The sequence below is a fragment of the Xenopus tropicalis genome, chromosome 2 (assembly GCF_000004195.4).
Source record: "Xenopus tropicalis strain Nigerian chromosome 2, UCB_Xtro_10.0, whole genome shotgun sequence".
Taxonomy (NCBI): domain Eukaryota; kingdom Metazoa; phylum Chordata; class Amphibia; order Anura; family Pipidae; genus Xenopus; species Xenopus tropicalis.
The window spans coordinates 92,823,898-92,849,456 of record NC_030678.2 but is presented as its reverse complement, the minus strand read 5'-3'; the positions used below and the strand labels follow the sequence as shown (position 1 = coordinate 92,849,456).

Genomic DNA, 25,559 nt, shown 5'->3' with positions numbered 1-25,559 from the left:
CTGTCAGCGTAGTGTCCAGAGCATGGAGGTGCTACCAGGAGACAGGCCAGTACATCAGGAGACGTGGAGGAGGCCGTATGAGGGCAACAACCCAGTAGCAGCACCGCTACCTCCGCCTTTGTGCAAGGAGGAACAGGAGGAGCACTGCCAGAGCCCTGCAAAATGACCTCCAGCGGGCCACAAATGTGCATGTGTCTGAAACAGACTCCACGAGGGTGGTATGAGGGCCCGACGTCCACAGGTGGGGGTTGTGCTTACAGCCCAACACTATGCAGGACGTTTGGCGTTTGCCAGAGAACACCAAGATTGGCAAATTCGCCATCTTCACAAATGAAAGCAGGTTCACACTGAGCACATGTGACAGACGTGATAGAGTCTGGAGACACCATGGAGAACGTTCTGTTGCCTGCAACATCCTCCAGCATGACCAGTTTGGCAGTGGGTCAGTAATGGTGTGGGGTGGCATTTCTTTGGGGGGCTGCACAGCCCTCCATGTGCTCACCAGAGGTAGCCTGACTGCCATTAGATACCGAGATGAGATCCTCAGACCCTTTGTGAGACCATATGCTGGTGCGGTTGGCCCTGGGTTCCTCCTTATGCAAGACAATGCTCATGTGGCTGGAGTGTGTCAGCAGTTCCTGCAAGACAAAGGCATTGATGCTATGGACTGGCCCATCCGTTCCCCAGACCTGAATCCAATTGAACACATCTGGGACATTATGTCTCACTCCATCCACCAACAGACTGTCCAGGAGTTGGTGGATGCTTTAGTCCAGGTCTGGGAGGGGATCCCTCAGGAGACCATCCGCCACCTCATCAGGAGCATGCCCAGGCGTTGTAGGGAGGTCAAACAGGCACGTGGAGGCCGCACCGCACACACTATTGAGCCTCATTTTGACTTGTTTTAAGGACATTACATCAAAGTTGGATCAGCCTGTAGTGTTTTTTCCACTTTAATTTTGAGTGTGACTCCAAATCCAGACCTCCATGGGTTGATAAATTTGATTTCCATTGATAATTTTTGTGTGATTTTGTTGTCAGCACATTCAACTATGTAAAGAAGTAAGTAAGTATTTAATAAGAATATTTCATTCATTCAGATCTAGGATGTCTTATTTTTGTGTTCCCTTTATTTGTTTGAGCAGTGTATTATTCATAATTGCCTACAAGATTAGAGATTTTGTGTTTATACTATATGTCTTCTTTAACAGTCAAGGGCTCAAAATATTACACAGCTCCCGAAAACCTTCCTCTGCTAAAACAAAGTTTTGATGGTCCAGGAAGTAAAGAAGGCTGAGTAAGCTCCATGTGCAGCTAATGGATAAAACCATTACCCCAGACACTTTGGAGTGCAACATATCTGTGGCAGTACACCCCTCCTTTTGACTTTCTTGGAGCCTACCCTTGCTGCAACTGCAAAGATCCAACAGCAGACTGGTTCTGTTACTACAATCAGGGCTTGTGGGTTGTAGGTGTGATGCACAAGTATCTAGTGTAAAAAATGGCAAAATTAGGACCAATGTGGATGGAAAGCAAAGTAGTTTAACCAAGCAACCATTCTACACATTGTGAATACATTTATTTTACCTCTGGCAGGATGGCAATTTAGGTACTCATAGGAGGTACTTAATAATAAATATAATGTCAGTCTATAAGCAATTCTAGCTGGTATGTTTAGTCAGATGAAAGTAACAAATAGGCAAATGCTGCAAAGTAGGTAAGAAACACAATTTTAAGTAATTAGCACAGGAAAATGTCAATTTCTTTATAATATAGATTTCTGGGTACCAGTCTATCAGGACTGGGCATATGCACAGTACTCTAGTACGGGGTATATTTATCATTCTGTGTAAAAAGTGGAGTAAAGCATTACCGGTGATGTTGCCGGTGATGGCTGCTATGACCAACATCACCAGTAATGCTTTACTCCACTTTTTACACAGCATGATAAATATACCCCATAAGACTTAATAGGGCTGCTGAACTGTGCATTTTCCAGTTGTAGCATAAGCAAAGAATACCTGGGAGCTGAAGAAAAGAACACTGGCCTGGGGCAGAAAGTTAGCATTTTTGCTTAAGGGTTTAGGTGAAGGTTCCTAACAACATGGCAGCCCCCAATCATCCCTTGCCATTTAACTCTTGCACTTATATATAATTTAAAGATAATGAATGCTACTTCTCTTTCTTTAGCAATTGTATCTTGTAATGTTAGCTTTCAGACCAAGATGAATGTATTACAATTTTTTTTTAAAGAAAGCTGCATAAAATCCCTTTCAGATCACTCTTTCCATCTAAGAGGAGGTTCATAAAACTACCGAAGGGCCTGCATGGCTTTTACTATATAATCATTTCAAAATAACAGTTTTATTTTAACCACCAAAAAGGATGCAGGCCTGACACACAAATTCGAAACATATTGTGTTTTTTGGCTGCCACCCACTGATGCTGGTTTAGATGTTGGTTCAGTCAGCTTTAAGCTTAGGTTACAAGACTTGCAAATTAAAGGAAAAACCAAAAAGGAAAGAACATCTGCGTAAATTCTGTCTTTGTGGAATTTCCGACAGGCACTCTCATCAAGCCTCAGCTGTTCTGAAAGGAGGGCATACACATTACACCAGGAAAAGCGAATTTGATGGTACTTGGGACATGTAACAGACAGATTAAGTGTTGAAAGATCAAGCTTAAAGTCCCATTACATAAACCAATGTAACGTTTTAGCCTGACTGGTTTATATATGTCTGTAGAAATAATCGTGTATATTCAGTTAGTGCTAATCCAATGTGAAAACCTCCTAAATCTTGCTAATTGTTTTACCTGGGGATTTGTCCGCAACTCTTAAGTTATTGATGGTGCATTAGAAAGTTTGAAGTCTCTTGAGTTGCTGCTGGATATGGTTTATGCTGAGTGACACTGTAATTCACAACAGAAAGGTCTAATTTAAGGCTGCATGGGAGCTACTTAAGAAAAAACACAGGAACACAAAAGATGCTTTAACATATTCAAGTACTTGCTCTTATTTCAAGGAGATGGTTCTTATTCTAATATAATTTCTGTGCAGAAGGCTTTTGGAAACATGACTTCTGTGGCCACTGCTTGGCAGTGAAGGAATGTTGGACTAACATATATCTGTTGATCCCATCTGGAAAAAAGCAAATGTAGCCTGTAATCAAAAGGGTTTGACTAATGTATATGCTTTTGGTCCTGTCTTCTCTATATCCAGTCCTGTGAGATATAGAGTATTCATTATTAACAAAGAGGGGTCTTTTAAATTAAACTAATCTATTGGGGCAATTTTTTTATTTTATTTTTTAAGACTCCCTCCTAGAAAGTAGAAAGGGTTTTTTTAGGTAGGGAATTGCAATATACCTCACCAGCCAGGGTTTGGTGGGTATTTAGGGGGTCACTGTCATGAGTTTACCATGTTGTGCACCTGTGGCTGGCTACATGGTCTTCACTCCCATTATGTGTCTATATCAATTGCCCCAATGATCCCACAAAATGGATAAATAGCAAAGAGTGGGCTTCTTCTGTTTACATAAATAAAGATCAACATGGCAGCCTGTACAGACCAACATATGGCAGCATGTGTTGTGGTAAATATTTAAGAAAATGGAAGAAAGGAAAGACAGTGTTTAAAAAAAATAAGTTTATTTACTGGAATGGCTTAGTCCAAGGGGTTTATTTATTCATCTGATGATTTCCGCGGTCTTTCCACACTAAATTAATCTCTGCTCATAAATTTTTTTTTTTTTAAATGTTTTTATTTTCCTTTTTTTCCAAACAAATAAAACAAATATAAGAGAGGGGGAAAGAAAAGGGGGAAGAGGAGAAGGGAAGAAGGGTTGGTAGGGAATTTGCACATTTGCTCGCATTGGGGTTAGTGAGACTTAAGGGGTTAATATGGTAAATTCGGGGTGTCTGCTGTTGTAGGCAGGGGGTCTCTGCTCATAAATTAGTGATCCATCTTGCACAGTGGGGTGTTTTGCATACTGCAAATAGAATTTTGGTTATAGTTAATACAAAGAACTTGTATGTGTATCTCTTTATTTGGCCTTTTGATGCGATGGTCGTACACATGAAACCTACTAATCCTACAAATCCTCTGCCTTTATGACTGTTGGTACAGTGTACAAATTGTTTGGCAATGTAATTTTTCTTAAAAACAAAAATTACTTGTACTGTGTTACAAAATGTTCTTAGAAATACATTGTACATATAAAAGATAAATATCCCATAAAATAGTATTTCTTTTATGTACATTATGCCGTGAAGGTTTTGTATATATAGTTACAGTCAATTTCTTGTTCTTTATATATATTTACAGCCTTTAAGTTCCATTTTATCTTCTGCTCCTAAATATCCTACAGCCTACCTACTTTTCATAAACTCTTTTGGTGATAGAATCTAAAACCTTTGCCAGGAGTTGATTCATACAGTTGAAATATGCTTTTAATGTCAGAAGCTGTTTTTTTCTATTGTTAATGACATTTCCATAAGAAATAAATGTAAGGCCAATGATAGTGAGAGTCATGGCAAAGCCAAGGGAGCCTCACAAGAGAAGCATCTGTCACAGCCAGTGCTTAATTAAATGCCTTAATAAGGAGTTACAGCTGGTTGATTATTTAGTTTGGTTATGCATTTGAATACATTGCTTAGATAGGAGCAATTGCTGGAATTCATAGACTATAGCAAGGGTAAAGAAAATTGCAAAAAATACTTCTATTAAAGTTAATAGCTAGATTTCTTCATCCTTACTTCTGCAAGGAAAAGTGTTTAGGCTGGCAGATGGGCATACATAATATAGCAGTAGACTTTAAATATATTCATACTAAATTATAATTGAAAAATTGCCCAACTTCTTATGTAAATATCTGACTTGACCACGGCCTCAGTGAAGAATTTAAGGACTAATTTACAAAACATTCATATTTTTTACCATGTGATAATGAGTTTACAACTGCGGTTGGTTTCAGATCTACAGATATCTATTTTGCCCTAAAATGATTTGTTTCCAGCGACAAAGGGATGTTGTTTAAATTGTTAATCCTCATATTAATTTGCATTTAGGATTATTGATGTGGAGGGGTGCTAAAGCACAGTGCTGCTACTGTGCTGTAAGATCCTATTGAACAGAATGGTGTTCTGCTGCTTAGATTGACACACTGACCTGCTGATGTAACACTTGCTTCCTTCTTTAATACACGCATTGTCGTTTTTAAAATGTGTTTAGTAAATTTGCTAAAATTTAATCTGCTTTAAATTCTTCAGGATTCCCTAGTTTGAATTTTAGTAAATCATAATTGCCTTCCAACGTGAATGTTATTGGGAGATTAAAGTCAGGTTTTCTCTTCTTAATCCATAGGGGACATTCCATTTAACTTTTAATATCTTCAGAAAATGGCTTTGTGTGGAAACTTTAAATAGTTAATTAGTGTCTTATTAAAGAAAAATCACTGTTAGATCAAGTAACATGTTTTAAAAACCACAGAAAGAAGCTACACAACCTAATAAGTTTGATAGAGAATGCCAATCTGTGTTCAACAAGTTTCCTGTTATTTTATTGGGACAAACTCACCAAAGCTTAAATATTTGCCCATGATGAGTGTAAATAAAAATTATCCTCAGTAGTTCCAGATATGATATGTAACACTTTCAGATTGTTATGACTGTGGGCTAATATAACTTTACAGTAAGGCTATTTTGTGTGTGTGTGTGTTGTTTTCAGCTCTCAGGGCTGTGTACATTGGCACTAAAGTTTGAAAGACTGAGACCAAACAAATACCACAGTGATTATATTATGATCAGCTTACATTTAGACATAATCGGATTTACTTCCATTTTTAACCTCTGACAATATCTTTTAGATGAAGAAATCATGACTGGCAAGCTGATATACGTGCATACAGATGTATTTTCATGCCAGTGCTTAAGTAAGGTAATATAAACTGAAAATGAAAGACATGTCAGTGTTGCTTTGCCTATAACATCTGCGCCACCGCACTCGTGTGATCTGATGAAAGTCATAGAGAAAACGTAGCCCTAGAAAACCGCTAGTGTACAACAGGAATGTCAAACTTGAATGACATAGAGGGACAAATTTGGTTGGTGAAACTCAAATTCTAATTGGTGCTGCATTCAAACTGAAGAGTGTGTTATTTAGACCAAATGAAATAAATCTTAAAATATAAACTCATTAAAAATTCTCTGGCGTTTTTAATTAGAAGCCTTTGTATTTACATCTTATGCTATTCCTCTGACATTAGCTCCACTCACAGCTGCTGTAAACCTACGTGACCAGTGGCCGTGTCTCTCTGCCCTGATTTTAAAAACAAAACAAAACGGGATTGCTTTGTACCAGTGTAGCCCACTTTTGACAGTTGTGCTGCTACCTGCTGAGATCTTATGGCGCTAACAGGATCCTGAGCCCCGCTTACTATGGGGAACAGATGTTGCTGTACTATTTGGCGTGCCTCCACCCAGAATAGGGACAGACTGAACTGTAACTCCCCTCCTGAGAACTTGATATTGTACTTATACTTGGGGACTCCCAACACTCATGGCACCTTGCCCCCTCCCTTTGGGGTAGATTCTTACCAGGCAGACTGGATCCTCAGTGTATGCAGAGACCAAGACACTGGATGGATGTTTAACCAGTGGAACTTGTTTATTAGCACAGATGTATCAGACAGGCAGATCACACACAGGAGCAATGTTACAGTCAGGTTACACTCCCTCTTCCTTAAGAGACCCTGTCTCCACAAGATACTAGCAGTACCCCCCGCCAAATGCGTCTCTTTAGGGGTTCCCTCCGGTACTTCTCGCCAGAAGACCCTCTCTAGTGCTCTCGCCGGTACTTCTCGCCAAACGGACACCCCTCTTGAGACCTCACTCCGGTACTTTCACTCAGATACCCCTGGATTAGGCAAATCTCCTATACCTAGCACTTTGTTCCCTGACTCCAGCTATGAGTGCTGGTGTATCTTAATCCAGTAACTCTCCTGTTGGGAGACTAGCTGCCCGACTAGCTTGCCTATCTTCCACTCCTAGAGCGTACTCTACTTCCAGAACTCTCTGTCTAACACCGGCCTGTTATTAACCTCTATCCAGAGGGGTCCCAGGCAGGAAGACCTGGCAGCACATGGCTGCATACTCTTTTATATAATCTATGCACCACCCTGTGGCCATAACCTGAACTGTAGAGAAGCTAACTCCCAGTTAACTATTTAAGTACCAAACCACCCAAGGTGTTCCATTATCCGAGTACTACCCTCCCTGGGGGTCTAACCTGGAGGTAACCATCCTAGGGGTCCAATTTGGGAGATCCCTACACCAGATTTGAAAAAAACCCCCCAAAAAACAGGGACTGTCCAATGCCAGACTTGGAAATAAAGCATAGGACTTTGTTTACTGGAGCATCATTGGTTTAGTTGCAAAGATAAGGAAGTGAAACACCAGCAGAGAGTAAAAACACCCACTCCTCATTCTGCCGCACATACAGTGTACTGAGGGAAACAGAGCTCCGGTAAATTAGCTATGTTAACCCTGTTTTAACTCTCTTTGCCATCTGATTTTTTAGAACAACAAACCCTTAAGGTGGCCATACATGTTTAGATTTAAACTACTACAGGTATGGGATCCCTTATACGGAAACCCATTATCCAGAAAGTTCCGAATTATGGAAAGGCCATCTCCCATAGACTCCATTATAAGCAAATAATTCTAATTTTTAAAAATAATTTCCTTTTTTTCTGTAATTATAAAACAGCACCTTGTACTTGATCCTAAGATATAATGAATCCTTATTGGAGGCAAAACAAGCCTATTGGGTTTATTCAATATTTAAATGATTTATAGCAGACTTAAGTTATGGATATCCAAGTTACAGAAAGATCCCTTATCTGGAAACCCCAGGTCCCGAGAATTCTGAATAACAGATCCCATACCTGTACTACATTCAACACATTTTTAGGTGAAGTTAGCCTTCCTATATTTTTGGCAGAGCACCGTATTGACACTGTAATAAAACTATATGTTACGGAGACCTCTGATACATCTAGGGGCAGATTTATCAAAATGTGAGTTTAGAGCTTAATACAAAAAAAACTCACCCACGTTCTGTTTATTCCTATTTGATTTTTAGAAGCATATTTATCAAATGGCGAGTTCTAACTTTCACCCATTGATAAATACACTTCTAAAAATCCCATAGGAATGAATAGAACTTGGGTGAGTTTGTCTGTATTAAATCTGCCCCCTAGGGTTGCCTCCTGGCCGGTAAAAATGAGGCTTGATGCCAATTTTATTAATATGGAAAAATGATAAAAATATAGGAAGGCTGGTATTTTTTTTCCAGAAAAGGTGGCAACCCTAGATACATCTTAAATGCATACAATAATTATAAAATTATAAAATAAATAACAAAGGATTATAAATAAAAATAATCTTTACTTCTGGAGAGACTGCTTGAGAAGAAAGATAACATTTTTTTCTTATAATTGTAGTAGGGGTACATAATCCTGCATGATATTTTTTACAGTAAAATATCTAGCTAGATCCACACTCTGTAATATTACCATTGAATCATTGTTACTGCAGACTTTTCTCACTGTGTAATAAAAGGCACTACGTTTCTCCAGGTGGTGTAACCTGTAGAAGCCAATAAAGGTATGCTATTTGTTGGGACTAATAATCATAATAATGCAGTGCAGTTATCGTTCATTGTTGTCCAAGCCCTGTGATGTTGAATAACTCACCAGCGGATTCCTTATTTTTAAGAATTTTCTAAATTGTTTATTTGGCCACTTCTTTCTTTTTGATAGGTTTGTTCCATGTTCTCAGGCTAATGATGGCCTGCTTCACTTGCAATATCATCTATTTGGACCTTGTAATGAAAGCTCACATTAACAGCTTCCAAATTCAAATTCCATACTCTGAATCGATTTCAGATCTTTTATCAGCTTAATTGTTAATGAAATAATTAGGGAACATCCCACACCAAGCCATGGATCAACTTCTTTGTCAGTTGTCCAATTACTTTTAGTCCCTTGAAAAAGATGGGGATAGGGCTACATATAAAAGTGCTGTTATGCCTAAACCATTCACCCAGTTTGGATGGCAATGTGCAGCCTACATTAATTATTAACTTTTTTTTTGCTAAAAATCTAAAATAACATTAAATCTATCAAAATCCAAATATTTATGGACAGACATTTTACAATGGTAATATCTCCCAGATCACTCTTAGCACTTCCTAACAAACTAGCTTGCAATATACAAGTGACACAATGGCACCATAAGCTGTGTTGCTCTATTATGATGACAAAACCACTCATGGACACAAATGCACTCTACCAAAAAGAACAACAAAAAACATTTATTGACACAAGTGGACCTTACCAAAAAGAACAACAAAAAAACATTTAGTGACAAAAATGGACTATACCAAAAAGAAGAACATAATGCTTTGCATTTAATTCATAATTTACACCCATGAGCCTTATATGTTTTTAAGAATACTGGGATGATATATATTTACTAAAAAAGAATATTTGTCAGTGTCTTTAGCGTGGTGCCTGTTAATTTCTTAAAAGGCAGCCTTTCCGTCTCTAACTTTTTAATAGCCATAAACCATTCCAGAGTTCTTATTATGTAATCCTCACATCGGGGGATGCTTAAAATGGGACATTATCTTGTTTATTTCAGTTTAATTAGAGCTAAGGAAAAAAGTATACCCATGCCTCAAGCTACAAACCATTTGGAAAATCTAATACAATGTACTTTAGGATAAATCTGTTGTTCTTAATTAGTATTGTCTATAAAAGTGTTCCCCCTACCAACCAACTCAGCAAAGTACCTTTAATAGCTATTTTGGGCTTTTTAAATCAGTGTAGAAGAGTTTTAGTGTCAGTGGAATATGACATAACATCAATCTCCCAGTAACTGTACTAGTAAAAGTAAAGTTTCTTTCATGGGGTGTAGGATGTGTGTAAAGGATTAAAAATGTCAAATGTAAAAAAAAAAAAAAACTTTAATTAGTATAGGAAAAAGCTTTCTGTTAACTTAAATGTGTTTCCAATATATTTCTCTGAGAAGCTACAGTAGAAAGCGGTGAATAGAAGCAAATGTATATCTGGCAGTGCTTGAGCTTTAGAACTGTGGTTGAACTTTTTACCTTAATTATGTCCCCGTTAATGCCTGCAGCGGTCTGGAATCAAAGCAAATCTGCAGGCTGTAAGAGGCCTCTGATGTGGCAAGCATTTGTTGTCTGATGGGGGTTACTTGAGAGAAAAAGAGGGATATTGTGACAAGAGTTTTTTCAAACTTTTCTCTGTTACCACCCACCTCTCTCTTTGCCTACGAAAATGGCGTAATTGTTTGCATATGGATATTTTTCTTTCTTTTTTGTCTCACTTCGAAATAACGTTCATAAATCAATGTGACAGGTATTGGGCGAACATTTATTTTTGGGGGGGCAGTGTCTGTTTCTGTTGTGCGAGCCCTATTGGTTTATGTATGAAGCCAATATTACTTATCCTGTGTGTAGGATGCTAAAGAGTAAAAAAACACATATGCATTATTCGGATAGCATTATGCAATGTAATTTCAATTTTTGGTGCAGCCTATTGAGATTGCAACATAAACAAGCAGTAAATGATTTAAAAAAAACAAAAAACGTTTGTCTTAATTTTCTTTACAAAATTGTTCATTGTGTTATAATCAAACCAATATGAAACAGGTCCCTTTAGGTAACTTTGCTGTCTGGCTAAATGGTTATAGCACTAGTTACTTTGCTTTCCGTTCTATTACAGAGTTGGGAAAGTGCATTAATTGTTACTATTTGTTCCAAAAAGTTGCAACTTTTCTTTATAGATCCTTTTTTGAGCTATACCCACTTGAAGAATTAGGTTACACAATATCATACGGTTAAGAGATGGTATCTAGTACCAGCACATATTGCTAAGTATGTTGCTTCAGCTGATCCCAGATGCATCCGTTGGCGGGCGGTAGGAGGTGGTTTTTTGGGGGTGTAACCATGTTTCTTACATGGTATATATATCCGAAAGCCCAAAGGTTCTGAATAAGGATCTTTAATGTGACCATATCATTATTTGAAATATCCATACCGAAACACCCTGGAATGACATTATGTCAGAAACCTAAGGAACTAAATAACACACAGTTCTGATTGTTTACCTATATTATGATAGCTGCTAAAAGGAAATTAACAGAATCATGGGAAATGAAGTAGATTTCCCTTGATCCAGTTAAAAATAGAATAGATTGGATTATGACACAAGAGAAAATGACTAGCATATTGTTAGATACACATAACAAATTTGTATTGGTGTGGAACCCCTGGTTCAAATATAGATATGAAATGACACATAAAATGTTCTCCTTTCTTCATAATCTTTATACTCTATCTTCTTATAGGCAGTTAAGAAAATACAGTTATCTTAATAGTTTACTGATTTCTTGTTTCTATTTTTTATTATTGTTAGATTATAATTGGCATATTGTTACAGCTGGTAGCCAAAAACTTTGAATTGCAGACCCCGGTGCTATGTTGTTTGTTTATGTTTTTTAAGGTGGAAAGCAGGTAAAAATATAAGAAATGATGCTACCAATTTCCCCTCTAATTTCAAATTTTGAGTTCAGTGAGCACAACAATATGGTGTGCACACACAAGGGGTCATTTACAACTGCAAGTGTAGTTGTGGTTGGCCATAGAAAAAAAACATTCTTTAAAGCTGTACAACTATGAAGATTTTCATTCATCCAGGTCATGGTATATCTAGTATAAATAAATCTAAAGCAACTGGACTTGTTGAACTGAAGAAGCTACTCGGATGAGTAGTGAAACGTCTTCAATGATTACTTAACAAGTCCAGTTGCTTTAGATTTATTTATACTAGATATTAAAGTTGTACAGTTCTGCATACATAAGTAACGCCATATGAATAAAAAATGCATACTTGCGTCAACGTGTGCCTTGCACTTCTGTGTAGTTGTGCTTGGTGCTGCTGCCTCATGTTGCAAATTTTAAAGCAGTTGCATTTATTGATGCAGGGAAGCCTGGATCTGCCACCTTCAGAGCCAGGCAGTAGCTCCAGGGTTTCCATAGTGGCCTGCTTAATGTCACTCTCACGCTAAAAGCTGGAAATTACACTAGTCAAACATTTAAGCCTGATTTGTGTTGAAGTTCAAGTTCAACTGAGTCAGTTTTAATGCATTTGCCACAATTGCGGCAGGCATATCTTACCCTTTCGACCACAGTTTTTCTGGAATCATGGCAAAAAAACACTGAAATTTGGGTAATTAACAAGTGCAGTTGTGCTCAAAATTGCATTTAGCCCACTGCATTTTGTACTTTTTCTGACCCACCTACTTCTGAATTCACACAAGAGAATTTTTGTACATTACCAAAACAGTTTTGAGTGATGATTGGAAACAATCCATAGGCACACCACTGCAAGTTGCATGAGAACCTAAATCTTCTTGCATTAATCAGTAAAAGGTTGCTATGGTGTGTCCTAGGTGTCATGTTTTCTATAGAATAGAAGTGGCAGCAGTTACCAGTGGTTTGGGATAGAGGTTTTTCTATAGCCCTAGTGTGTCATTATCTATGCACATATCACCAGTGGCTGTTTTTTATGTATGTTTTATGTAATGGAGGGTCTTCACCTTTCGCTAAGCCACTACCCTATCACATCTGTGCCATTTAGCTTCCCAGGTTTGTGACCAAAATGCACATGATCCACTCATTTGTCTTATAGGCTAGATAAGCCACTAACAAATAACCCCACCATAATGTCTACACTGTTAGCCTGGTATTGATTTTGGCTGTGACCCCTCTTTTTATTGTCACTTTTTTTTGTAAAGTACAGCTTTTACTTGGGGAATGTATATGACCATGCAAGGTGCATATAGTTTACAATCACATTAATTCTCTTTTTATTCTCTTCAAACAGTACTTTAGCTCTCAGCCTGCTTAAGTCTGATGGGAAAAAACAGCTTTACCCACTTTCATATCAACCCCAAGAGAGTTACTTAGTGCAGAAATTACACCATGCTCTGCCAAATAAAACATAATAGATAATACATAAAACACCTTATAAATAATAATTGCAAAACAAACATGTTGCAGTACTCTGTATTATTGACAGGGCTGTGGTGGATTTACTGTAAAGCATTTTCATTAAAGCTAACTGGTTGGCCTTCTACAGTGAAAAAAAATCCAATGGCTTACAAACGATAGTACATTTTAATTTTAATTCAAAAGGTATGTGCACAGCACTATAAAAGCAATGCAAAAATAATAATACATATAAAGAAATACCACAGCTTAAGGATGAATATGCATAATGGGCATTTTGTTTAAATATATATGTATTGGGCATTACATTGTGCATGTCAGGGTGAGAATTTCTGTGGGAAATTGGTGGTGTTCCATGATTTCTAGAAACGTAGGTCTCGTTTCGGTTGAAGTTTTGCCATCCACAGCTGCTATGCGTAGCAATCACCTGTTGTCATTCTGGGTTTCAGAACATTATCTTTTCCCGTTTCAACATTTGACAGATTATATGTTTTATAGCAAATTACCACTATAATAAAATGTATTCAGGATGTGGTAAATGTTTATGATCATTATATCCTTTTTGGAGCCATGGCAGAAAGCAAGTTAACAAGCATTTCATAAACAGGACTTTTAATTATATAGGTTTAGCTCTGGGGTGCTGAAAACATAACTCACACTGCCATTTAAGATTACACGTATTTTCAGAGAAAAATGCAAAATGTAGACCCCTCTCACCATATATATGGAATAATGTACAATTGTATAAAAATAAGCCACAAAGAGTTTTATGATTTCTGTGCCTGTAAGGTAATTTAGGTCAGAGAACTCTGACATGACTTAAATATCTTGGATTTTTACATTGAAGTGAATGCATTATTTCCTATAATACACACAGTATATTGAGTGATATTAGTGACTCATACAAGGCTGCCAGAACCCCCAACCCCTTAATTTGCTTTGTAGAATAAGTTGGAGGACAATAATATTGAAATAATAACAAAGACTCCCTCTAAGTAAGCAATCTATTTTAAATCATATTATAGGGTAGATTTAAAAGAATATTAAGATGTGTAGCTGCCCAAGTTATACCTTGTTCTTCATGGGGTTCCTAAAAAAAAGTAGGGATCTTGGACACCTAATGCTTTCTGTGTTAAACTAGATTTTGAAATATTCAGCTTTTTGTTCCCTGCCAAAAACATGACCATGGCAACATGTTTTGAGACTGCTTAAAAGGCATTTTCTATGGCAGAGATGATGACACTATTATAAAACTTGCAAGATAAGCATGGACAGATCAGGACAGATCAGCACAGGCAAGAATGAGCCAAAAATGCCAGTGTTTAGAGAATGTAGCTGAGGGCCATCAGACGGGCTCATAGTTGGGGTCTCAGACAGTAATTTAGGGCTGAAAAAGTATTAGTTTAGGGCAGCTGTTTAACATAAGCAAGATCTCAAACTTAGACTACTACAAGGGACCAGAAGCTGGCACTGGAGAAAAGTGACTTGTATTACATTTTAGTGATTTTATTACTGTGAATTATGAAGCATTCTGCTTTTTTATTTTATTACTTCAAAAGCTATATGAAGGTAGTACACAATAGTTTAAATTCCCCCTGCCAGTAGGGACAGCCAGGAGATATGTATGAATGTACTGGTGTATGATTATTAATTTTGCTCCTTAGTGTACATAGGTCTTAATGTTTATAAAAGTAAAATGTATAACAAAATACATCATCAGCATAAGTAGGATGGTTACAAGGGCATCAACAAGAAATTTCATTTACAGTCATTATATAGTCATTTGTTATATTTTTAGAAGCATTGTGTAAATAACTACAGGGTCTTCTTGCAGTTTTTCATAGTTTATAATATCAGAAAACTGCTCAAGTGTCTCATAATCACATATGTTAGTAATAGTTACAGCTTTGTCTGTGGCCTTGATAAATATATCTTAGGCTTTTTCTGATGATAGTATAGCTTTCTCTACTGGTCTTTGAAGTTCTGCATTAGCTTATGTTTTGCTTGTTGATGGGGCTATTGTCAAAAATTCAGTAAACATTCCAATGTTTGTTTAATTTTTCATTAAACAATTTATTCTTGCAATCCATGTTTTGATATTAACAGGTGTGTAGAAAGTGTGTTATGTAAACAATCCAGGGTATTGTTTTAAAAAAAAAAAAAATCCCTCAGGGTTTTTTTTAAAATAAAGGATGATATGGCCTAGCAATATTAGATTTTAATTGTAGACTGGAAGGGGTAAAGTTATTTTTTTTGTGACAGACAACACCTTCCTGCAAGTTACCTTGTAAGTTCTTTTATTCAGATGGCTGTTTTATTCTCTGTAGTTTTCTTGGCTATGTTCTAACAACCTGGAAAAAAGGACCCCTAATCCTAGAAAACCCCAGGTCCTGAACATTCTGGATAACAGATCCTATACCTGTACACAGTTATAATAATTGCTTACCTGATACCCAGGCCATTGCTCCTGCTTCGGTCCGGGGTATTAATGTAGATGTCAATTGTAGCTGTCAATCTTTGGTTTCCTCTGAACTTAGATATAGAAATCCAGCTTTTCCACTCTACTTTGTATGCGCCTGCCCAGGCCCAAGAAAAGAAGACAGAAGAGGAAGAAGATTGTGCTGAAAGAGCTTCTACAGCAATAACTTGGACCAGTGCAGCACACCATCTAACATTTGCCACCATTTGGGGATAAGGATATGTTTTGAACACATGTTGCTTATGTGTTTGGACCTTCCAGACTTATTTCATAGAGTTCTGTATAATCCTACAGTCCCAGCCACACCTAAAGTCTTTTATAAACATCGTTACTCCTCCCCTGCTGTGTAAATCATCAATCAATCATCAGTCAAACATCCTCACTTCTTATAAACCATGACATCTGATCATTAATTACAATTTAATATTAGGAAATAGAATCCCCTGCTGCTAAAATACATGTTAAGTTTGTCAATTAATGGTTTTGTTTGGCTTCAGATACCTATCCCAGTTTAGGTAATTTTTAAAAACATTTGTGGTTTCAAGAAAGCCAAGGCCCAAACAGTGTGAGAATTTCTTTTTATGATATACCATGTTTAGATGACATGATTTACATTTATTGTTGGTATAAATGTGGTAACAGTAAAAAAACAGAGATTGTATGTAAATAGTAAATGTAATTTAATAATGCTATCATGTAGGAAGAAAAAAAATGATGATCAGTTCATAAAACAGTATTTAGTATTAAATTACAGGAAGGCCATCTCCCATAGAGTTCACTTTAAGAAATAATTACAATTTTTAAAAACGTTACTCACTTTTCTTTGTATCATTTACGTGGTCATAAATAAGCTGCATCAATCCAAATTGCTAGCAAGACAAACCTATTGGTTTTTTAATGGTTACAAATTTTTAAGTAGAACTAAGGTGTCAAAATTCCGAAGAAAACCTTTATCCAGAAAACTCCAGGCTTCCAAACATTCTGGATAATAGATCCCATGCCTGTGTAAGTATTCCTAGGTATAATTAAGTAGAGGTGCAGATCTAATTGTAACTTACAGCATGCAGCTCTGTACATATTGTAACTACTGCACTTAAATTTTACATAATGGGACAATGGCATTTTTATTGCAGCAGTCCTGTTTAGGAAAACTATAGGGATCAAAATGCCATCCCCAAAGGCAACCATATTGCTGCACCTTTAGTTTGTGAATGTGGAAGTTGGTGTTCCCAAGTATATATTAATTAATGTACTAGTTATTATTAATTAGTTCGAATTGCTGTTACTTGTACTAATTAATGACTAGTTATTAATTAGTACTAATTAATATTAGTATTAATTAGTACTAATTAATGCCAATGCAGTGTTCCACAGGTCATCTTTCTCCTAAATAGGAGATTAGGAATTGGCAATTCTGAATGGTTTTCCTAAGAGACCTGTATTCTGCTGCCCTAAAATGAAATGCCACAATAATTAAGGCCTACGAGAAACAACTTGTGCACCAAACTGTTTGTATTCACTGAAATTCAATGGAATGGAAGCTGTTTACAGGGATACTGCCCTAAGAATAAAAAGTGCTTACTTTGCTTATATTTTTCTAAAATTTTGTGAAAAAACAAAAAGCAACTTTGCTGTTGGAAAAATAATTTTGTGCAAATGTGTTTCTTGTTACTAATATGACTATTCATATTTTTTTTTACCTAATAATAGAAGCCCTATGACAAGGATTCTAGATTTACTCTTATTATAATTGCTTAGTAGAAGGTCAGAATTATTTATTATTTTGCATTTTTATTTTTTTTTTACTGAAAAATCAAAATAACTATTGTGTAGGGATGCACCAAATCTAGGATTCGATGAATTCATGCCTCTGGCTAAACCGAATACCAATACTTAAAATCATGTGACTTTTTTTTGAAACAGAAGTTGAAAATGTTTGACAGAGTGCAGTTTTCTTTAAAGGAATACTGTTATGGGAAAACATGTTTTTTTCAAAAAGAGCTTTTCCAGCAGAATCCTGCATTGACATCCATTTTTCAAAAACACAAACAGATTTTTTTAATATTTATTTTTGAAATTTCACATGGGGCTAGCCATATTCTTAATTTTTCAGTGTGCCACAGCCATGTGACCTGTGCTCTGATCAATTCAGTTACACTTTACTGCTGAGTTGCAAGTTGTAGTGATATCACCCCCCTCCGTTACTCCCCCCAACAGCTGATCAGCAGAACAATGGTAAGGTAGTAGTGATGTGCGGGCCAGCCTGTTACCCGTAGGAACCGCGGGTTTGGCAGGTGCGGGCCAACCTCGGCACATCACTTGCGGGTCATGGGCGGGTTTGGGTTGAGCTCTTCTGCTCACCCTCTATGCCCGCAACCTAACACTGCCGGCTGCCTCTTTCAGCTTGTGAATTTATAGGAGCGTGCACCCTATGCCCCACCACATTTGTGACGCCATTGCGGGGCGTGGTTGGGTCTCTAAATAGAGGGGAGAAGCTAGGTCGGGTCTGGTTGGGACTCCTCCAGTTACATGGTAGTAGGAGAAACAACAGATTACCTGAAAGCATTTCTTATGTGCTGGCTCCATCTGAAAGCTCAGACTCAATGCACTAATACACTAAGATTACTGCCTACACACCAATATTACAGCTAAAAAAATACATTTGTTGGTTCAAGAATAAACGGTAGAGTGAATTATTTGCTATGTAAAAAGTGTAATTTAGAAAGTATACCATAAAAATCATAACAGTATCCCTTTAACCCTTTCTTATCCTGATCTGTATATGCAAATTAGTGTTTGGATTCAGTTTGATATTTGGCTGAATCTTTCACAAAGGATTCGGGGTTCAGCCAGATCCTAAAATTGTGGATTAGGTGCATCCCTACTAATGTTTCAAAAGATAATTCAGTGGTTTTACAATAATACAGGCTAGTTTTCAGATGTCAGTATCCCTTAAAAGGTACAGTATAATTTTACTGTACGTTTTACCTTCAAAAAGCATTTCTAGTAACAGTACTGGCAGCTACATAAACCTCAGTCTAGTTAGCAGGTAAAATAGATTTTCCCCCATTTTTGACTCCATAGTGTCCAGCCCTTTGTCTGTTATTTGTTTACCTGTTGTGTCCTCACTGTCAGACTCTTTCTTAGAGGGGCCTTCAAAAACCTTATAGAAGAAGTAAGAAAACTGTAAATGTCAGTTGTAATATTCTTCACATGCATTTCATGTAGAAACAGAAGGTTGCAAGCAGTGTCCTATACTTATAAAAGAGCTTCAGGATCTCTTTATGTTATCAGAGATGACAAGCCTGATGCCTACTAGTTGCAGCTGAAATAGACATTTTAGCATCTTTTTATAGATTAACACAGCTGGAGGTGCCAATATTCAAAGAAATGCATAATCACACTAGAGAAAATGGCATTTTTGTAACGACTATGGAAGGAGGGGGTATTGCAATATTTTAGGATTCTTAAAATATTTTTTATAATACAGTAATAGCAGATTGCATAAATAGCAACAAGTTATTCAAAAACTACCTAAAATGAATACTTTTCTTTAAAGCACCTTCAAGTGCACAAGGGTTTAATGCTGGGTTTTTCTCTTGGGTTATACTGGTCTATTTCATATCTAACTTTTGGATGCATTTTTCTTTAACAGATCTGTTGTCAGGTTGCTCTTTATTAGTACCTCTCATATTATACCTTAATATCAATTTATATTCATTAAACTATAAAGATAACAGGTGATTTTAATAAGAATTTCCATGTGATAAAGTCCGAGAGGCACCGTTGTTGTTTAAAAACTTGTATGTGTTAACAATGTGTATATAGAAAAAACCTTTGTCTAATTACAAACAAGACCACACACAAATATAAACTAACAAGAAAGGGTTCTTGCTGTTAGTGATTATAAAAACATTCAAATATAATGTACAGTGATCCGTTTTCACATATGTTCTAACCTCTACATGTCCTTGAGTTAATCATTATATGTATTATGTGCATTATGGGATATATAGATATACGTTTCTCAAACTGCTGTTCATTTATCTTAGTCCTGCAATTCTGTGATGCACATAAAGGTCCTCACTCAGTGGGTTTAACTGGTATAAAGAAAGACCAAACGCTGCATCGTTCGGATTCCGGTCATGTGGAGCTTTTGAGGATTGCCTTAACTGTTAACTGGATATGGCAAAACTGAGGTCCATTTAATTTCATTGGCACCCTTTACAAATAGGCAGACAGGACGTTCTTTACTCTTTTAAAATTAGATATGCACTAAATGCACTATTTTAGGATTCAGCCAAGCCCCGAATGCTTTGCAAAAGATTTGGCTGAATACTGAACCAAATCTAATTTGCATATGCAAACTAAGGCATAGAAGGTGCAAAAAGAACCGGCCACACAGCATGTGGCAAAAATTTTTTTAACTTTCATGTTTATGTGGCAAAAAGTGACATGATTTTAAGGATACGGTTTAAATCCAAATACTGCTGGAAGAGGCTGAATCCTCTATTGCCACAAAACGTGTTCGGCCCAAGCCTTTCTATGCCCATCTATATTTTTAATGTTGGACTAATAAAATTAAGCATTTTAAGAATGAGCAAAGAAATTCATGTCTGCCTATTTTGAAGAAAAATTCAAGTGTGCCAATAAAATTCATCAGTCTGAACAGCTAGGCAGCTATTATTGTTGCTACAGTCAAATCCATAAAACTACAGTAGAACCCCAATGTTTATGTCCCCAGATTTTCCCAAAATGGGCAATGTCTTTTCTTGGTCCCATATTGTCAAGCTGCTATTTTTCCAGGATTTTAAGATTTTACACCGTTTTGATGCCACCCCCAGTTCTGCTGTACTTCTTTCAGTATCTATAGTAGCCAATCATGTGCATGTGGGAAAATACTACAAATAATGCCCTGTGAGAAGGACAAAAGTGTAAGTTAAGTGACAGTGAGGAAGGATGTAATTTTGTAATGTTAAACAGAAAAACAATCAAGGACAGCTGAAAAGTCAGGTTAGCTTATGGCCACAATAATATTTTAAGTTATTGTATTGTATGAGCAGAATGCAGTGTGTATGATCATATTACAAGGCGCTGACATTTTGCTTTGGCTTTCTAAAAGTCTACAAAAAACATGGATAGAAGTGTTGTTAAAAGTTGTCCAGTGCAGCTATCAATTCAGCCCATCTTTTGATGAAACTGTGCTCACTCAAATTGCTCTGGGCTACTCTAGACAAGCTGAGCTTGAAGAAAAATATTAACTTCTTTTTTAGATGAGCCCATTTAGTCAAGGGTATGTAAAAAAGGTGCACATACAGTATGTGAACTTCCAAATATAAATGTGTTTTTTTTTACACAAACACACATATTTTTCACAGATTGAAGGAACCCATGATAACTATTACCCTCTTAATAGAAGATGATGCTACAAGCTGATAATTAATCAGTCCCAATGAAGAATGCACTAGTTTCTCTGTTATGTAATATAAGTCTGAATTAGAGGTGAAGCCAATTTATATAGACCTGAGTTTGTCTCAGTGTACCTTCTAAAACGCAATGTTTACTATGATAAAAAAAAAGCTTTTGGCCTTGCAGTCCCAGTGTTTAAAATTGCTGCTTCACTGCCTCTACAGATACGAAAAATGGCTTTCTTCCTATTTGATGCGCAGTGTCAGTAGACAGGCTTAAAGCATAAGGAAAACCCATTTCAAGAGTAAGGTTGCCCATTCGAGCTTTAGTGTGACTGGGCAGTTAGATGTCAGGGACAGGGCCAGTGATTTCAGGGCGGGGTCTGTGACATCAGGGGCATAGTTATGACATGGTGTCTGGGGATTGGTTGATCGCCACGTCCGTCTAATAGAGTCCTTACCGGTTTTTCTCATTTGGAAAACCAGGCAGGCAGTTTTGACCTGGACAGCCCTCCCAAGGTACCGGACTGTCTGGGTAAAAACTGGGCAGGTGAAAACCCTGTGCACAAAGTGGGGTGGTGACAAAATGTTGAGCACTCCCCAGTGAAATAAATTGCTGGTTTTTTTCCTGGATAGTGCTTCTTTGTAGAAAACTACTCTGGCCTGTATTAAAACTGACTAAGCAGCGTGTTGGCATTTTCCTTACTTTTCCCCAGCATCCCTAGTACAGAAAAAATATGTAAATTCTGTCACAGCAGAGTTTTTTTCACTGGCTCCAAAAAGAACTGACCCAAGCATAGCAATCTGTTTTTATTGGGGAGGGGGGGGTTGTCCTACCAGTTTGACACCCCTAGTGAAACAGCCTTTCCTTGTCCTTTAAAGCATCAGTGATGTTGTGCAGGCTGCCACATTACATTTGCATCATGACCTGATACTGTTAAAGAAGAACTAAAGTCCTCAGTTTGGGTTTTTTACTTTTAACACAGCCACATAGCGTCCCCTTCCAAAACACACTGGCAAGAAACCTCATGCCCCCCATGTACCTTGATGATATATGCAGAGTTGATCTGTTGCTGCCTTCCAGTTGGCATGCTCCAGGGACTATTCATGTTTGCTACATTCTTCTTTTTAAAAATGATATATGTCTGTGTACTTTTGTTAATATATCATAGATGTGTGTACAGATTTAAAAATGTTCTGCTCCAAGAAAAGAAATATAGTAAATATTGCATAAGATATTGTACAGGTGTACATACCCAAGATCACAAGCTTAAAAGTTATCAGGTTGCCAGAGACTGGACTGCCATAGTCACACCCACATGTCTCCTATTGTCATGTATCACCTATATGTTTAATAAGGAGCCACTGGGAAACCCAAAAGACATTTTCTAGCCAGTGCATTATGTATGTGTAGTTCTATGCTGGCATTTTATGCCTTCGAATACATTTTTTTTTACTCCAAAATGGGTCTGAACACGTAAGCCTAATATTTGATGTATATTACAGTTTGAAATATGTATTTCCCAGTAGCAAGCTCAATTCAGTGATGGTAATAAAAATCAATCTTTTTATATCTCATTTTAAAAGACATCATTTTCTCTTTCAGGACCAGCCAACCTTACTGCTGTGTAGATTTATATTCTCTGCGGACTGGGGAAATGGTGAAGTCAATTCAGTTTAAAACTCCCATCTATGATCTGCATTGCAATAAAAGGTACAGTTTTACTTCACTATCAGCTTAGAATTCTGTGTTACCAGATTTCTTTAATGTAGTATATTATGGCAGAAATAGTTACAAATGCAAAACATTTTTTTGTACTACAGTTTAAAGAAACTGCTTACATGGGTGCATTGGGTTGGTAGAAAAACAGTGGTAAGACGGCAATTCATATAAATTTTGAGTCATTTGCAAATAGGAAGGAAGTAGGTAGCTTCCATGATTCTTTGATGCCTGGAATTGTACCAAAAGATTGATAATGTAGTCAAAAAAGCATTACATTAGCTATAGGCCTATAAGTTGACATCTGTGATAGGGGGGGGGGGGTAAAGGATGTAAGGATATAATATAAAAAAAGATGGAATAAATCTACATTTTTGTAGTGGTAGAAATTTGAACAATAAAATAGCTGTACACCCCAACAGAATTTTTCTGGAATTTCGCCCCTCCTTTCCCCCAAACAGTTGCACTATAAGCAGGCACCTATACTACTTACCCCTAGTTCTGGCACTTTTTTTGTCAGAGGTATTTTAATGAGCTGGGAAAAGTGTAGAGATGTGTAGCTAAACTGGTAAGAAAAATGGAATAAAAAGACAATTAACATTAGGTTTGATTACATTGCATTGCAAAGGGATAACATTACTTTTTATATTTTATACGTTATTATAGGAATATAGCTGGGGACCTTTTATCAGAAAGGAACAAAGAATTAAGGGATATGCTGTGTGATGTCACCCTACCTTAAATTTATTTGATATATTCTTAGCATATGTTTAACTGTCTTGGTTCCTACTTGCTTCACAATTAAAAGCAGGTAAAGTTGTTTGACATGATATGTCCTTTACATATCTATCTTGATTACTATTTATATAATAATACAGTTGTTTAGAACATAATCTTAAATGTGATTCCTTATAACTTGCCTACTACTGATGTCAAGTTACCTGCATATAATTGCCAGCTTGACATTATAATCCATTTTTAAAAATTGAAATTAGGTCAGCTTTTTTCTAGTTTTCTTCTAATCCATTGATACAATACTAGATGATTGAAAGTTAGAGAAAATAAGATAAAGTGGCCTGGCTAAAACTTGACTAACAGCTCCATGTGCTCGAGGATGTATTACAGGATCTGAGGCCCTGTTCACATTTGCTTAAACATTTTACTAGCATATCCTGTTTGAGCCACTGACTTATTTGAACTGAGCCATTTCTTCAACCACAAAGTGGATCTTGAAACTCAGACTCCTAGGGGCACATTTACTAACCCACGAATGGGCCGAATGCGCCTGATTGCGTTTTTTTCGTAATGATCGGTAATTTTGCGATTTGTTCGGCGTCTTTACGATTTTTGCGTAAAAACGCGAGTTTTTCGGTGTCTTTACGAAAGTTGCGCAAAGTCACGATTTTTTCGTAGCGTTAAAACTTGCGCGAAACGTCGCGCCTTTTACGTTTTAACGCTACGAAAAAGGCGCGACTTTGCGTGCAAGTGTTAACGCTACGAAAAAATCGCGACTTTGCGCAACTTTCGTAAAGACGCCGAAAAACTCGCGTTTTTACGCAAAAATCGTAAAGACGCCGAAAAAATCGCGTTTTTACGCAAAAATCGTAAAGACGCTGAAAAAGTCACAAAATGTTCGTTTTCAATCGGAATTTTTCCAATTCGGATTCGAAATCGTGTCTTAGTAAATCAGCCCCTAAGACTCTTTTATTGTATACAACAGAGAAAAGAACAGTTCTTCATCCGTTTTTATGAAATGCATGTTATTGCATGATTAAACCTGCAATAGTCCCTGTGCCATTCTTTCCTATTAGTGAATGTACCAAAATATAGATCTAGAAGGCCTAATTTACTAAAGAAGGGGCATGATGTGAAGTGCAGACAAGCATACAGGAGATAGAAATCTTTTAGCACACCTAGAATGGCATGCAAGCAGTGATGTTCTACTTTGAATTTAGTGCTGTCTGTGTTTATTGGCACTGCATTAAGATCGGTAGTGTACTACACCTGTGTTTCTCCTGGAATACCCCCTAGCTTGTGGATATGACTGCATTTTACTTATAATCGCACTGCTGCAATTGATTCATGGGTTGGGTTCATGGGTTCATTAAGGAAAAACAGTTTTTCACTCCTTAGAGCCCACACACTTATGCTTTTCAAGTTGTCAAAGATGCTTTGACACATTAGTGTGGGTGATCACTTAAAAAAACTGGTCAAGAGGCACAAGGTTTTAGCTAGTTCTGGAATCAGTCAAGTAAAACATTTTGCTGAAAAAATTACAAGCCAGGAATTAAGGTGGCAGGTTAGATCGCTCGTACCCTCCACGAACATTCAGAGCTGAATCGTCAGATATGGAGGTAGAAACAATAGGAATTCTACCCTATTGCTCAGACTCCTTCAGGCCTGGATTTGTGGTGAAGCCAGAATGGCCCGGACCTGGGGCGGCATAAATTTAGGGGCAGCGTGCCACACGTAAAATTTGCTCACATACATACATCACAGAAAACTTCAGCGCGTCCTGTTCCCAGTGCTCCGTATGTGAGGAATGCGCAATACTGAGATCCTGGGGGGGTGGGGGTAGAGATTGGGGGAGGGCTTTGGCCGCCCTAAAAGGAAATTGGCCATTGACGAGACAACCGATATCCAAGGCTTTTGCCAATATTGGTGGTCTCCTCAATTTACCATACACGCAACAAATATTGTACGAAACCTCGCTTTGTATGATAATATCAGGGCTGGTATGGCCACCTTTAGAACTCACCCTTCTAAGAGAAACATAATGATGATAATGATAATGAAGTCTTTATGAAGTTAGCTTGAATTCAGACTTGAAAATATAAAGAGTTGGAGATAGCACTA

At 37.2% G+C, this 25,559-nt stretch overlaps 1 protein-coding gene across 5 annotated transcripts in view; it reads left to right on the top strand.

Moving 5' to 3' along the window:
* Positions 1–25,559, top strand: part of bcas3 (breast carcinoma amplified sequence 3) — a 584,912-nt gene that overhangs the window by 52,678 nt on the left and 506,675 nt on the right. For all 5 annotated transcript variants that reach the window (XM_031896950.1, XM_031896949.1, XM_031896951.1 and 2 more), the window contains exon 9: positions 22,590–22,697. In XM_031896950.1, coding sequence (XP_031752810.1) covers positions 22,590–22,697 — 108 coding nt within the window. The remainder of the gene's footprint in view (positions 1–22,589; positions 22,698–25,559) is intronic.